This window comes from Vipera berus (assembly GCF_964194415.1).
Source record: "Vipera berus genome assembly, chromosome: 5".
In the NCBI taxonomy this organism is placed as follows: domain Eukaryota; kingdom Metazoa; phylum Chordata; class Lepidosauria; order Squamata; family Viperidae; genus Vipera; species Vipera berus.
The window spans coordinates 86411623-86428183 of NC_138207.1; the positions used below are offsets into that span (position 1 = coordinate 86411623).

Below are 16561 nucleotides of genomic sequence, written 5' to 3' on the forward strand. Positions count from 1 at the left end.
AAGACGCACATCCACAGGCTGACAGCACCTCGCCGTGGTGCTGGGGCTAGCAGGAGGCACCCCAGAAAACCCCAAAGTGCAGATTACAGGGTGAAGTCACACAGCGACATGGAAGAAGGCGACAGCAAACAATTGGCACTATTGCCAAGAAAACTTTGTAGTTGTGTCAATGTACAGGTAGCCCTCGACTTACGACCACAATTGGGCCCAAAATTTCTGTGGCTAAGCAAGACAGTTGTTGAGTGAGTTTTGCCCCATGTTATAACCTTTCCTGCTACAGTTGTTAATTTGAATCACTGCCGTTGTTAAATGCATCCCATGGTCATTAAAATGAATCTGGCTTCCCCACTGAATTTGCTGGTCCGAAGGTCGCAAAAGGGGATGACGTGACCCCGGGATACCGCAGCCATCGTAAGTACCTGCCCATTGCCAAGCATCCAAATTTGGATCATGTGACCATGGGGATGCTGCAACGGTCGTAAGTATGAAAAACGGCCACAAGTCACTTTTTTCAGTGACGTCGTAACTTCGAATCATCATTAAATGAGTGGTTGTGAGTTGAGGACTGCCTGTAATGACCGAGAGTTTGATGTGAAGATGTCCTTTTGCTACTTCGCATGTCATGTCTTTTCCCAAAGCTCCTCCTGCCCCAAATCTTCCCCTCCCCTCCCCTTTTCTTACCACAGTCTGGATTCCCATGCATCCGTGTTCCTGTCAGCTCTGTGCCGAGATGATCAACGCACCAGCATTCCCCACTGCTGGAGTCACACTGCATCTTCCGGTAGTATCCATCCTCGTCGCAGCTCGGAATGAAGACTCCTGGGGAAAAAAAAAAAACCCGCCCCCCTTTGTGCTAAATAAAACAGGCCCTGAGGACTTAGGACACCTCCGCTGCTGCAGGATTGTCTGAATGCAGCTCCAGACCTCCGTGTTCTCATTCAGAAATTGTGCAGGTATATTTCCAGACTAACTTTTGGGAACAGGGGCGTTTTCTCGCATATCCTGTTAAAGCTCTGCAGAAGCTGCAAAATATCAGGTTTGTGACTGGCAGGAAATCTTGCCCTGCTCCCGTTACATCTGACTCGCCATGTTTTTCAGGGGTCCTTAAAGGAGAAAGGGAGCTTTACGGCTTGACAGTCTCCCCCTCCCCCCACCCCAGTCACAGCTCTGCCTTTTTTGCACCCAACCAGACAAATGCACATGGCTAGCGCATGTTCTGTTTTAAACCAAGCCCAGGATTGACTGGAAGAGCTTATAAGGCTGGCAGATTGCCGCGATTCTTTCCCATGGCAAGGGCTTGACATTGTCAAGAATGGTGCCCTTTCCTTTCCTTTTCAACAGGAAGGGTGAGGACACATAAAGCTGGACTTGCTTTGTTCTCCTCTGGGTTATTAGGGAGGAGAGTGGCTGCCTGCCACTCCCCCCCCCCTTCTGTGTGCCTTGGAGAGTGAAATGAGTTTTGTTGCTTCTCCCCATAAGTCTTCCCTTCTTCCCCACAGCCCCTCATTGCCCACTGTGGTGCACTGTTGTTCCTGTCTCTCCCCCCTTTCTCCACACCAGCCCTGGTAGCTGCCGCCATTCGCCATTCGAGCAACTGGGAAAAGCCTCCGACTGCCAAATTGCTGGCTCGCTCACTCTCCTTTTATCATCCTTGCCAGCCAGAAGCTTTTATTATTGCAATTATATCCTGCCTTTCATCTGGGAGTGCAAGGTAGCCTACACGATGGTCTCTGCTCGTTTTATTCCCCCCAGCAACAGCTGTCAGGGGAGATTGGACCGGACTGCAATGCAGCACCGATGGCTTCGTCCCACTCAGCCATCTGGCGTTCGCACCGAAGGGAAGACTAGATATCGAGGAAGCCCAGTTTGAAGTTCAGCACCCCTAACCACTACACCAAAGGGATGACCTTGATCCTGTTGTGCTTCTTATGAATGTGCCTTTCCTAGCAGGCCCTGGAACAGGGCAAGTGCGATCTGTCCTCCGGCAGAGGCGATCTGCCTAACGCCTGTCACTGAGTTTAGCTTGTCCTTCTCTGATGCATTCAATTCTCTCCGTTGTCTCATCTGCTTATTTTGCTTTGTGTGGTTTTTTTCCCCCCTTCATCCTAAAGTGTGAGTCCCTTAGAATCGCTTCTTGCGATGGAGGGGGGCATACAGCAGGATGCAATGAGGAAATAAATAATGTGGGGCAGGTGTTTTTTTTTGCAAACGATGAGAGAAATACATAAAAAGTGTGTGCTTAAAAAGTAAATTTGCGAATGGATTTACTCATCTTATGGGACAGACAGTGTGATTTGTCACAAAGGCAAATATATGTGTCCCAAGACATTGCGGGATCCAATCTGGGTCAGTCCCTGGATTCAGAGTTTTAGTTTTCCGAGTTTTCAGATTTGTGCTAGAGCCCATTATCAGGGAACCTCTCTCTATTGGGATGTGCGCTTTGGGCTATTCTGTGCATTGTATTTATGTGGTGTCTGGTGAAGCTATACCCAATCAGACGCCACGTAACTACTACGCATAGAATAGCCCAAAGCACACATTCCAGTAGAGAGAAGTTCCCTGAGGGTGGGCTCCAGCACGAATCCAAAAACTCGGAAAACTAAAATTCTGAACGCAGTGAATGATCCAGATTGGATCCAGCCATGTGATTTTTCTTACTCTTAGGACTTGAAATAGCCGGGTCTGGGTCCCTATGCGAGGGATTGCTTTGCACTCTCTGAGGGAGAATTCCAGCTGGATTATGGTTTGATATCCTTCACCTCAACTTTGTGTTTCCAGATAGACAAAAGTGCAAACAATCTTTTGGTCACCTTAAAATAGAGAGAGTAGGGATGGAAAGGCTGGAGCGTGCAGGTGACTTGAGCTACAGCAGCAATTATATTTATTTTCAGGAAGGAGAGTTGGACTCTTCCTGGGGATCTGATGTTTGTACACTACCACTGAAGTATAGTCCATCTCTTCCCCCCCCCCCACCGCCCCCGGAAATGGTAAAGAAAGAAATACTTACACAAGAAAAGAAAAAAAGCTCAACCATCAGAGCTAAATTAGCCACAATTACATCTCTGTGCTTGTTTGCTGTTGTTTTTTTTTTAAAAAAATGGGTATATTCTGCAAGGTACTGTTTTTGAAAACATGCACCACTTCAATGCATAATTATGTGATTTAGGTTCTCATTGTCAACAAGCAAATGAGGCATTAGATTAGCAGGAGTAAAACCATTCCAAATGACTAAGTCTTTTTCTCACTCCAATGGCTTATTATGTGGAGTTTCTCCACCAGTCATACACCCACACAATGGATCAGGCCTGGGGGATCCATTACATCTGCCAGCTCTTCTGATGAATGTCAGCGTGCTCAGCACTGGAGTGTTCTCTAGTCACAGAAAATATGGCTTCCCACAACTCTTAAACATCTTTAAATTCCAGGAACTCCATGTCGTACTCCCATAACGGTTCTTGAACCGTTGGGGAATATGGAGATATAACAATACAGTAAATAAATTTAAGCGCTGGTCATCACTTCCCAAGAAATGATGAGTTTATGGGCAGCGGTAAGATAAATGTTTTACTCAGTAGGAGATAACAACCACAACTTTGATTGCTAGATTTTTATACAACTACAGCACTGAAATTTGCAAGCATTAAAAAAAACCATGAGCAAAGATCATTTTAAGTGAAGTACACGTACTAGAAGAAACAGGCCTTTGTCAAAGTATCTTCTATCTATCCTCTTGAACTCAAGCACACATTTGTTTGCCTCCGAAGCCTGAATTCACATAGACTGGAGACAGACTATGCACTGAAGGCAACTTGAATTCATCAATTGCTACAGATGGATGCCCTCCGCTTATTTTTCTTTGCCTCTGGTGAATGAGTTTGATACGTTTGGCTATTATTTCACCAGAATTACCCAAACAGAATTGTCAGAGACATACAACCAGGTCTGTAAGCCCAAGCAATGAAGACTTTCCCAAACCACTTTGAGCTCTCTTAAAAATAGCTGCTCCATTCATGTGCATTTCTAAGTGAGTTTATTTAAAACTGGACAACCTGCAATAGACGGTTGAGATAAGCTTTTTGTGAAATGGTGCAGGGAATTGGAATAGCTATTGGCAGGACACAGAGAAACCATGGCTCAGGGTTGAATCCCACATCAATGCTCCTATGCTCTGGGAAGAATTTGCTTTTAAGCTAAGCATCGGAAGCAGAGCAGCTCATCCTGAAAAAGGCCACCATGGGTTAGGTAGTCAACTTGTCTTGGGAAAATCTTCAAAGAAAACGTGAAGGAAAGCCTTGGCTCTCAAGTGATCGTGAGTCTAGATATCCCCAGGTTTCCAAAACCATTTTCTTTTCTGCTTTTAGCTCAACAACTCACCAGGTTTCTTTTTTGAAGCTTCCTGGATCTGAATCCTCTCCAGCTCTGTAAGACATGGAGGCTCTGTAATAGTCAAAGCAGAATTCATCAGTGCCAAGTCAGCTCAACGTGATCTCCTGAGCATATTAAGGAAGCAAGTTCTTTTCCTGCAATTCGCCCTCAGTCTAGAGTTGAGGGGCAAGAGCATTCACCTGTTCTACCAGCTTAGTGCAAAGATGACTGTAATAATAATAAATGCAAATAGAACTCTGAATTTAGGAAAGTGCATTATATAGCTTTTAGCAGTAGTGGGATTCAGCCAGTTCGCACCAGTTCGGCAGAACCGGTAGCTAATTTTTTGTTGCCCAGGCCCAGAATGGACTTCCGGAAGCGGCATCCACACAGAGAACCGGTTGTTCCCATATTTGAATCCCACCACTGGCTTTTAGGCATTTTATTACTTTGTTTGAAACACAGCCCAGGCTCTAATATACACATCAACCCACCAGGCCTTTGCTTTATTCCCTGAAATCTGGCAGCAGGGGTGGTGGTGCCATCAATGTACACCTAGATATATAGAACATAGAATCATAGGGCTGGAAGGGACCTCAGAGGTCTTCTAGTCCAACCCCCTGCTCACAGCAGGAGACCTTATACTATGCTGGTCAAATGGTTGTCCAGTCTATTTTATGAAAACCTCTAGTGATGGAGCACCCGCAACTCCAGCTGGCAAGATATTCCATTGATTAATCGTTCTCGCTGTCAGAAAATTCCTCCTTACTTCTAGGATGGATCTCTCTTTAACAAGCTATCTAGTTAATACATCAAGGTACACCTAAATTATCAGAGTATCTATGTTTGTCTAAGCAGCTACTATAATCTTTAGCCTCCCCCCTGTAATAAGGGACTTAAGGGACCTAGCATGAAAAAAAAGAAAGTCTTGTGACGCACTCTCTCTCCAGAAGCAGAGACACCACTCTGCAGTGGAGACACGGCCATCCTTGTAGGTGTCACAGGAATTGAAGAAAGGCCGGATGCAAATCTCATACTTGTCCAGATTGATAGCTGCCAACTCTGCCTGGTCCAGGAAAAGGTCACTGTTGGTGTCCAACTTGGAAAACATCCAACCAATGGAGTCTTTGCAACTGGCCACCAGGTTTTTGTCCAGTGCTGCAATAAATGAAAATTCAAATAACCAGAGAGGCAGAAACCGTAGTGGATATATTTGACCTTCACAGAATTTTGAAGTCTATATCCCATGATTGCAGAAATGGGATGCAGATTTTCACATCCGGAAAATCCTAACTTTCATTAGTCCTTCTAAGACAGGGCTCTTCAAACTTGGCCCTTTTATGACTTGTGGACTTCAACTCCCAGAAGCCCTCAGCCAGGTTTGAAGAGCCCTGTTCTAAGAGTTAACCTAAGTGATTGAGAGAGAGTGTTATCAGTTCATAACAGGATCACGAGGGAAATCAGCATGTATGAGTCACTCAACCTTCATAGGAGTTTCAAATGTCCTTTACATCTTCTTTTTGCAAGGACGTGTCCCAGCAGCTGCCAGGACGCAACACTGACTTGAAGGCACAACACACACACACACACACACACACACACACACACACAGAGAGAGAGAGAGAGAGAGAGAGAGAGAGAGAGAGAGAGAGAGAGAGAGAGAGAGAGAGAGAGAGCGCTAAATTAAGAATGAGCATGATCAGTAGTCATAAAATGTAATGAGCAAATTGGAAAGAAAGCAGTAAATTGGGATGTGTATATATGTACGGGTGCATGTGTGAGTGGAGAACACTGAGAAAGGGATTTTTCAGTAGTACACTGATGGGATCATTTTATCAGAAAGAAAAAATACATTGTGGTATTTAACTGTAGGTCCTACTGCTATTTTTAAGGAGTATGCTATCTCTTTATAGCGGGATGGAGAAACTGAGGCCCTCCAAGTATTGCTGAAGTATAATTTCCAACCATCACTCTTACAGGTGATGAAGAGAGAACTGAATAGTCAACCCTTGATGTACTTTCCAAAGCCAACTTTCTAAATCCAAGTTAAAAAAAACAAAACCTAAAGAAAATGTCATTTACTTAGGAAGTAGAATTCCTGCGAAAATGTAAACAGTGCTATTCTATTATCCAAATTACAAGAAGAAACTAATATCTATTCCACTGACATACCTCTTCTCATCAGTTACGCAGGGCACAGGATTCAGCGTTTCTGAATGCAGTGCTAATTTATATAAAGGTTATACAGAGTATGCATAATGAAAAGTGTTGTCTCCGGGAAAGATTGACAGATGCTGCTAATGAGTGGCAAGGTTCAAACTTGAGACTTTAAAGGGAATTTTATGCAGTGTGAAATTTTGCACTGGAGACAGAAAGCACTCCAAAGAGAATATATTAATTAAGTATACATACTTAAGCCTGAAACCCACAACTGTGAGCCCGCAGGCCAAATTGACAATTGCCTGTCTTCCTCTGAAGCTGGAAGCGGAAGAAATACAATTTTTGGTAGCAGAAGAGCCATAGATTGCTTAAAAAGGTTGAGATCTAATGTTGACCTCCTACCCTAACCATCACCCCCTGGCCTCTGTTCTAAATAGGGCTCTCCAGGAAAACATGCTGCAGATATGAGAGATCAAGGGGCATTGAAATTGATTGACCATGCCTGCTCCGCCTCTCCTTATTTCACCGTATGGATCAGTTTGCTCTCCATGACTGTCCCAACCGTTGGTGGCAAGTCATTATGGCTAATGCACCCATCTGCAAAAGTTCACTGATAACACAACCCCCTTACCAAGGCTGCAGGGGTCTCCATAACAATGGGGCAGGACTCCAATCACACCATCACAATGATGATCATGATGGGTTTTTTTGTCTCCACCCCTTTCGGCTCCATTGGCAAGGATGGCAGAAGAGCATCTGCATGAAACCCAACCAGTAGATTTGATTTCATCCAGCTCACTCCCCAGGGAAGCCATTTCTATTCAGTGACATTTAAGCTAATGATCTTCTTCCTGAATGATGGCACTTCGTAGTCTGCAAGTACCTTGGGATCAATCTGCTGACTCTGCTCAGGGACTGCAGATTTATTTATGTTTGTAACAAGTACACAAGAATGTTTGCTGTCTGGTGCTCACCTAGCAACTGGCAGAATCGATAGCCCCCCCATTTTACCCGACCAGAGAACAAAGTGGCTTGTTCTTTCAGTCCTATTTGGGCATGACTTGTAATCACAATAATTCCCAGGAAAAAAGTCACAGTTTTCATTCTTCTGCAGGGTCTGGCTCCATTGTCAAGATTTTTCAGCTACCCACAATAAGACATTCAACTCACATTAGTGTGACTGATTCTGATGGATCCCAAGAACTGGGCCACAAGAGTTATTGAATGGGAGATCCATCAGCCCAGTCACCTCTCTCACCCCATCTATCCCACAGGACTGTGGATGGATATAATAAATGGAGATCCACCTTGAACTTTTGGAGAAAAGGTGATAAGTGTAACTTATAACAAAACATACTTTCTGGAATCTATGCAACGGACATAAAAAAGCAAATAAAACTTTAATTGAAATTTTTTTCTCATACTTTGTGGAAGAAAACAGAGCCAAGCCACTGCAATTTTGCTGACAATAAAGCAACGACACCTCCTATGACAAGAATCCAGCTTAAGACAGACTTCACTTTCTGATCTGACAGCAAAGTTAATCAGTTTGTCCGGATGAGGAGTGGGCAATTTCCACTGGATCAGGAGGTGGGGGCAGAGCTGAGTCTCCCAACATTTGAAAAACACAATAACAGAGTTGGAAAGGGACCTTGGAGCTCTTCTAGTCCAAACCCATACCATTTCAGACAAGTGACTGTCCAGTCTTGTCTTAAAAACCTCCAGTGATGGAGAACCACAACTTCTGAAGGCAAGTCATTCCACGTTAGGAAATTTCTTCTTAGTTCTAAGTTGCTTCTCTCCTTGATTAGTTTCCATCCATTGTTTCTTGTCTTACCTTCTGGTGCTTTGGAAAATAGTATGACTCCCTCATCTCTGTGGCAGCCCCTCAGATATTGGAACACTGCTATCATGTTGCCCCTTGTCCTTCTTTTCACTATACTAAAAAGGTAAAGGTTCCCCCGCACATAAGTGCTAGTTGTTTCTAACTCTAGGGACCGGTGCTCATCTCCATTTCAAAGCCGAAGAGCCAGCGCTTGTCTGAGGACGTCTCCGTGGTCATGTGGCCGGCATGACTAGACGCCAAAGGCGCACGGAACGCTGTTACCTTCCCACCGTAGTGGTCCCTATTTTTCTACTTGCATTTTTTACGTGCTTTCGAACTGCTAGGTTGGCAGAAGCTGGGACGAGTAACAGGCGCTCACACTCTGTTACGCGGCGCTCGGGATTCGACCCGCCAAACTATACTAGACATACTAGACATACCCAATTCCTGCAACCGTTCTTCATATGTTTTATCCTCCAGCCCCCTAATCATCTTCGTTGCTCTTCTCTGCACCCAATACCTTTTCTATCATACCAGTCTCAATACCGTTTTTTATAATATAATACCAGTCTCAATACCTTTTTTTTTATAATATGGTGACCAAAACTGGATGTAGTATTCAGAGTCTGAATTTGAAACAAGTAGAGGAGAATCTCTGGCAATGCAGTGATATTGTCGGCATTTTTCAGCCTATTCTGGGTCAGTTTTCTGGTGGGAAGTCATGGATGGGATAGGAAGGGGAAGGACTATTCCTTGGAAGGTACCCTGCACTCATTCCTAAGGCTGCCCAGAAATCCAGAATCAACAACCAAGTTGTACCCCCTACGTTTAGTCACTTGCTGTCAAATTTTGGCAGCAATCTAGAGGTGCTGGGAAAACGCTAGCGGCCCGAGAGCTTCCCACTTCTGCTGTAACATGCACCCAAGGGACAAAAGTCGCATTCTGCATACCATTCACAGGATTGGGGCCCAGATTTCCAGAGCTGTTCTGTTTGGCGTTCTCATGCAGCAGTTGGAACCAGTCCCGCAGTCGATCGCCCAGGTCTGCCAAGTCTTGTCCAGTGCAGGTTTCTGCAAATCAGTTGGCAGCATCTCAGGTGAGCATCCCGGATGGGAAGACAGCAAGCAGGTTAGTCCAAAGCTACTGTACGCAACTCCTTCTTAGGTTTTTCCCCACACACAATTATTCAAAACTTTGTTTTGTCCATGGCGATAATGAGAGCATGAGATTTCTTGTCTATACAATAAATTCTCAGCGTTAGGGTAGGAGGACAGAGGAAAAATTCTCTAGAGCTGCAATGAAATTGAGCTAAGTGTCACAAGAAGTGAGTCACCTTCTTTAATCCGGTGGCAGAAAATTGCAACAAAAACGTAACTTTACGGATCTCATGAGGAGGGGAAGGAGGGTCTATTAAAGCTAAATCTTAATCTATATAATTTATGTCATCTGTGTCATTAGTGAATGATGCAAATTGATGCCAAAGATGCAAATTAGATCAGTGGTCCAGACTGTTCCAAAAACACAGGACCTTGTTCATTATTTGGCAGCACTCTGAATCCAAAGCTAACATTATGACTGTTGTATCTGAAATCTGCCAGGAAAAGATCCATAAAATCAAGATTTTATTATCACGCTAAGACAGGGGTGTCAAACTCAATTTCATTGAGGGCCGCATCAGCATTGCGGTTGCCCTCAGGGGGCCGGGTGGGTGTGGCCAGGGTGGGCGTGGCCTACTGGGTGGGCGTGGCTAGAGTGCGTATGGCCTACTGGGTGGGCGTGGCCAGCTCTACATCGTTCGCATCAAGGGTGCCTATGGGGGCCTGGGCAGGAGTGGGACAGATCTGAGGGTCTCTGGCAGGAGGAGGGTCTCTGGGCCAGGGCCAAGGCAGTGGGGGCCGTTCCCTCACTGTTTCCAGGATGGCTTCACGGGCCACATGAAACCACGTTGCGGGCCAGATCCGGCCCCCGGGCCTTGTGTTTGACATGTCTGCGCTAAGACTTCACTTATTTTTTATTATGTACTGTATATATTTGTGTATAAGCCCATCTGCAGATAAGATGATCCTCGAATTTTTAACCAAAATATCATGAAAAAATGCACCACCTGTCAATAAGCTGACCAACATTTTTCACTGCATTTTGGTTAAAAACGTGAAAGTTTGCTTATTTGAAGGCAGGCTTATATGCAAGTATATATGGGATATACAGGTAATTTTAAAAAGTATTACCGGTATGAGGTATATTCAGTTGCAAGAATTTTATATGCCCAGAAATGGAAAGAAATGTTAATCCTCACCATGGAGGAATGGATTGAAAATGGAACTGGTGGAGATGTCCGCATTAATTAGGGACAAAAAGGTAAATAATTTTGTGGTTATTTGGAATCCATTATGGAATTTCTGTGTGAAAAAGGAAAAAAAATGAAATTTTGACTTTGGATTTTGACAGTTAAGTGGGTTATTGTTGTAGAAATGGCTAGTGGTTATTATTTGGCATAACTAAAAATACTATAACTGCATTATATATCTTACTGCACTGAAAAAATTGAGAAATCATTGCTTTTTATTTATTTTTTAAATGTCTTTTTCCTCCTTCCCTATCTCCTCTATTTCCTTTCCTTTCATGTTTTTCCATTGTCTTCATTTCTATTTTATATTGAGGGGGAAAAAATCCTTTAATTGTGTATGTGTATCATATGCATATTGAATGTACATACAGGATTACTGTATATAATTGCAAGTAAGCTGAATCCTATTTTTGGGGTGTATATTTTGGCCCCTAAAATTCTTAGCTTGCTCACAGATATTTATGATAGGTTATGAGGATTTTGTGTGTTACAACCAACAAATTTTATTGTATGAAGTTGAGGGTATCTCCTGATTCTTATTTGTTTATCTTTCGTTGCTTGAATTACAATTGAAGTCCAGATACTATAAACCTAAAACCACAAGTTTAGTGGTTTGAATCCCTATTTTAAAGCTTTCCTTCTGCTTATTCTCATAGTCAATTTGCAACAAAATTATCTGGTAAATCATGCCCATGTTGCCAGTTAAATAATGTTGATCTTATCCTCAAATTATCTGCTCTGTGTAATACTGGAAGACTGACTACATCTATATTCAGATGGTGATATTGTCCAGGATACCAACCAAAAGAATGTCTTGTGGAGGCAGAAAAGATCAGCCATGGAATACAGTTCAATACCTAATTTAACCAGTGTTCTTATTTATTCTGTGTGTCTATAGAGCAGTGTTTCTCAACCTTGGCAATTTTAAGACGTGTGGACTTCAACTTCCAGAATCCCCATTCTGGCTGGGGGGTTCTGGGAGTTGAGGTCCACACATCTTAAAATTGCCAAGGTTGAGAAATACTGCTCTGCAGAGCCATAATGTGGAGAACAGGAGAGGATACAATTATTCACATTCTTAGTAGACCTTGGTTGTCTGACCTTGCTTGAGATCAGTGGCTGAAGTTGGACCATGTTCACTTGTGCATGGGCACTGACCCTCACACTTCACTGTCAGCTGCTTGCTGGTCAGACAGGCCTGCTGTTCCAGTTTACACTGTAAAAGAGAAACAGGAAAGTCACATGAGAAAGAAGCACCAGGCCATCAAATAAGGACGACTTCAAGGTAGGGGACCTTGCTGGTTCTCTTGTAAAGTCTCTCAGGATCACCTTAGTCTCAAACTCACGTGATCCTCTAATGCCCAGACATGAATTCAACAGATTATAAACCCTGAGGTACTGTATCATATCTAAATTCTAAAACAAGATAAAGATTTAATGCCACAGCTAGAAATTCATGCATAAGCATGGAACAGATTATTTTTAATCATCCTAGTTGCTAAATCTTTCTAGTATAAAATACATTCATTGCGGGGATCAATAGGCTGACACAATATCAATGTACAGATGCACTTAAAAATATAAATTTTTATAGTTGACAAGTTACCTATACCATTAATTCAATAGATCTTACAAATAGTCCTACTAAAATATGTCTGCCTCTGGATTCATTCTTAGAACACAAAGAGACTTCTCTTCAACAAGACTGCAGGAAACCCACTACAATATCATATTCCGCTTAAAAACTTTCGTGAAAAACAGCCTGCCATCTTTTGAAGCAGATTGCTCCATTAATGGCTGGCTCATATTCTTCCTGAGACTATTGTATTGTTTCTTTGCAGTCGGGATGTCTACATTGTTTGCTGTCATCAGTGTACACCATGCTTGAGCAGAGTCCGCAAGATTGTCTAGGACACGACACATCCTCTTCACGACCTGTTTTCCTTGTTGTTACCTTCTGGGAGGAGGCTTCGTGGTATCCGCAGCAGAACATCCAGATTCAGCCATAGTTTCATTCCATGCAGCATTAACCTTGTGAACTCTCAGGGTTCCTCCTTCCGTTATATATTCAAGATGGACAGTATTTAATATTTATTTGTTATGTATATGTAGGGGTGTGGGTCTATACTTATGTTATATATAGTATGTTTAGGTGTGTGTCATGTATGTGTTTCACTTTGAGAGCAGGCAACTAAATTTCATTTTTGATGTGTGCCGTTGTGCCCACAGTAAAAAAAAATTATAATAAAGGTTATCTATCTTATCTTACTGTGTAATCTAACTATTTCTGTAACAAGATCAAGGCATAGCCTGTGGTGGGATTCAAATACCTGAACAATCGGTTCTCTGCGTGGATGCAGGCCTAGGCCTCCAAGGTCTACAATGGAATTGTGGAAGCAGTGTGCATTCATCCAGTTCTCCGAACTCAACAAAATTTAGCTACCAGTTCTCCCAAACCGGTGCGAACCGGCTGAATCCCACCACTGGGCATAGCCTTTGCAGTCCAACTCAGAAATATGCCAATAGAAGAGAATCTTTGTAGCTCAGGGTTGAACTGTGAGATTTTTGGAGCTCTTTTACTTGGTTGTTTTCCTGTAGACAGTTCATTACCCAACTAGATAACATCATTAGTGCTAAGAAATATACCCCTTCATGATTTCTGTAATTTAGTTTGCCCTTCATTTCTTTGGGAATGTACCCAAGCACCTGAATGGGTTTTGACTCAGGCACTGGTGGACTACTCAATATTGTCTAGAAGTCTTTATGAATAGTGACAAAGTTTTTGTATATTCTGTTTATGATATGTTATATTATTGGCAACAATGGCCGAGCCACAATATAATAATAAAAATAATTAGTATGCAAAATCTTAAGATTTCCTCCAAATATATTGCTCACTCTGGCCACATACCCATTTCGTTTTGTAATTTTTTTTCCTTTGGGTAATAATTGCATTTATCAGGTCTTTCAAAAAACCTTTTCTTCCCTCTGGCTTTGGGCTACAGTGAGTGGAAACTCCTTGACAGGAAATTGCAAGTTACTTGGAATAGCTTTTGCTCTTTGAACATATATTTTTTTCTTTATAAACTTGCTATATATTATAACAGTGAATAATATTTATATGTTACTTATATGTAAGTGTGTAGGTCTATACATATGTTGTATATAGTATGTTTTAAATGTGTGTTATGTATGTGTACACTTTGAGAGGAAGCAACTAAATTTCATTTTTAATGTGTGCCATTGTGCCCACAGGAAAAAAATGACAATAAAGGTTATCTATCTATCTATCTATCTATCTATCATCTATCTATCTATCTATCTATCTATCTATCTATCTATCTATCTATCTATCTATCTATCTATCTATCTATCTATCTATCTATCTATCTTTAATGTTGTACACCAGAGCCCTCATGGAGTTGGTAGCTTTATTAAATTGACAAATAAATAAATAAATGAACAAACATATTTTGAAAAATCATCTACAAATGCCAGGAAAAAAAATCCTTCTAGTTACCATTATAGGAAAGAGACCCCACTGTATACATTGAAGAGCATCCTTGACTGTCTTTTTGTATAAGGTGAATAAGCATCCCTGCTTGCATTTGCTTTAATACAATTGACACACCCAAATTCAGAGCAGGAGGACTTCATTAATGTAAAACTTTCTTTCATCAATTCTGAAATATATTCAATATTTCTGTGGCAGTGTCAGCCATGCCGCAGACTCATACAGTCCTTGACAGAGCAATTGGGGGTGGACGCGGGGGGGGAGGGGGGAGAGAAATCTCAAAACAATTCTTGGTTCTTTGTTATTAAAATGAAGCAATGTTCTGAAACAAATGCCTTGTGGCTCTTTTTATATTCATAAATATGATTTTCCACAAGTTTAACCAAATAGTTCCTTCACCCTACATCTGAATGTGATTGATCACCTTTGGCAAGATCATTTGTAGTTTACAACTCACCACTACATCTGAAAAAAGTCTGGATAGTTAAAGAAATGGGAAGAGGTCCAAGTAGCCACAAAGATCTTTATAAATCAATCCTCAACTGATTTCTGTATTTCTTGTGACTTTCTTTTGTTCTGTGTCAGCATTATTACTACTCTTACACATATTTAGGTATTGTCCAAACTTAAACTCAAGGTTGTTTACCAACACAAAGCATGAACATTCCTAAAACATACATCTGAGGCTTTTACTCTCCAGCAATAAATCAGAAGAGTAACACAGTTGTCCTCCTCCAGTGTTTTTGACAATGTGGAACATTCTTCACTCAGGCTTTATAAATTCCAGGGGCAGATTGTACGGGAAGGATTTAGTAGCAGGCTGCCTTTCTGATCCTATTATGGCTTTATTATTTAAATTTCAAGCCACAAGGAACTCAAAGGAAGGAATAATGAATCTTTTTAAAAGTTAATCTTCCCAAATGAAATGTCTCCCTATTTGGAACGAATCGCACTAAGGCTTCCCAACGTTCTTAGAGGCATAATTACAAACCAACTGCTCCTTTCCTGCAAGGTATAAACACATCTGCCAATCATTGGTTGACCTGAGCACAAGCATTTTAATAAGTTATGATGCCCTGAGGAAGGGTGTCAGACGAGGAAAATGACAAGTACATTACACTGAATGAGATGGTAGATTTGTTCCATAGGATTGTATGGGAAATATATATACATGTACACACACATAAACATAAACATACACATATATACACACACATAAATATTTATTTGAAAGACCATTCGCAACAGAGATATATTGTGGAGTGGAAAAAATGGATTGATTATATCCAGAATAAATATGGGACTAAAAAGTTTCATTTAGCATTTGAATAAGTATTGATGTGATATTTATATTGCTTGTAGTTATTTTATAAGAGTTAAAGTGCGATAGATTTAATAGTTTATTCTTGTTTGCATATGGTAGACTATGATTGTTTTTACTTTTATACCTTGTATTTAGCTCTGGGAAGTCGGGGAGGGGGGAGGGGGAGGGAGGGAGGTGTTGGGGAGGGTTGGGGAGAGGGGAGGGGGTTGGGAGGGGTTTTGTTTTGTTTTGTTAAAAATATAATGTACTGTAAAACTTTTCAATAAAAAAATAAAATAAAATAAATATTTATTTATTTTCTATATAATTCAAAGTGGTGTACATACCTGGTCCTCAACTTATGACCAAAATTGAGCCCAAAATTTCTGTTGCTGTGTGAGACAATTGTTAAGTGAATTTTGCCCCATTTTATGCTCTTTCTTGCCACCTTTCTTAAGTGAATCACTGTAGCTGATAAGTTAGTAACCCGATTGTTCAAGTGAATTTGGCTTCCCCGTTGGTTTTGCTTGTCAGAAGGTCACCAAAGAGGATCCCATGACCCTGGGACCCAGTAATCACCCAGTTGGCTTTCACGCCTAAGGCAGGACTAGTCACTCACAGTCACCCTGTTTCTAGCTTGGTAGCTTAACCATTAGACCAAAAAGTTTCTGACATATTGCCAAGCAGTATACAGAGCTTGTCTGCCTGAAATGCTCGCTTACTAAGATGTTTTTAACTCAGGAAAAAAAGAACAAGAAAGAGACATTATAGAAATAATATTATAGCATGAAGGAAGCAGGTATCTGCTCTATTTTGAAACTTATATGAACTGGTGAGCATGAAAGTATCATGATCCTTTGTCTGGTTGAAAACAATCTTCGGCCCCATAAAAAGTAGTCCAGTGTTTGCTTCGGTCAATAGCTGATTATAATGAGCTTTAATTAGACTGGCATAGCCCACCTTAATATACTGTAGGAGTTAAACGTATCTGGGTCTTTGCTTATAGTAGAAAGAATACACTTCCATCAGGGGAAGATAATTCTTCAA

General features: G+C 41.7%; 1 protein-coding gene across 1 annotated transcript in view; it reads right to left on the reverse strand.

Annotated features, from left to right (window-relative positions):
- SPOCK2 (SPARC (osteonectin), cwcv and kazal like domains proteoglycan 2) overlaps positions 1-16561 on the reverse strand; it is a 109013-nt gene that overhangs the window by 8659 nt on the left and 83793 nt on the right. The window contains exons 5-9 of the mRNA XM_081329318.1: positions 11799-11913; positions 9301-9420; positions 5305-5523; positions 4375-4437; positions 682-819 (exon numbers count right to left, since the gene is read on the reverse strand). Of these exons, the coding sequence (XP_081185444.1) occupies positions 682-819; positions 4375-4437; positions 5305-5523; positions 9301-9420; positions 11799-11913 (655 nt within the window). The remainder of the gene's footprint in view (positions 1-681; positions 820-4374; positions 4438-5304; positions 5524-9300; positions 9421-11798; positions 11914-16561) is intronic.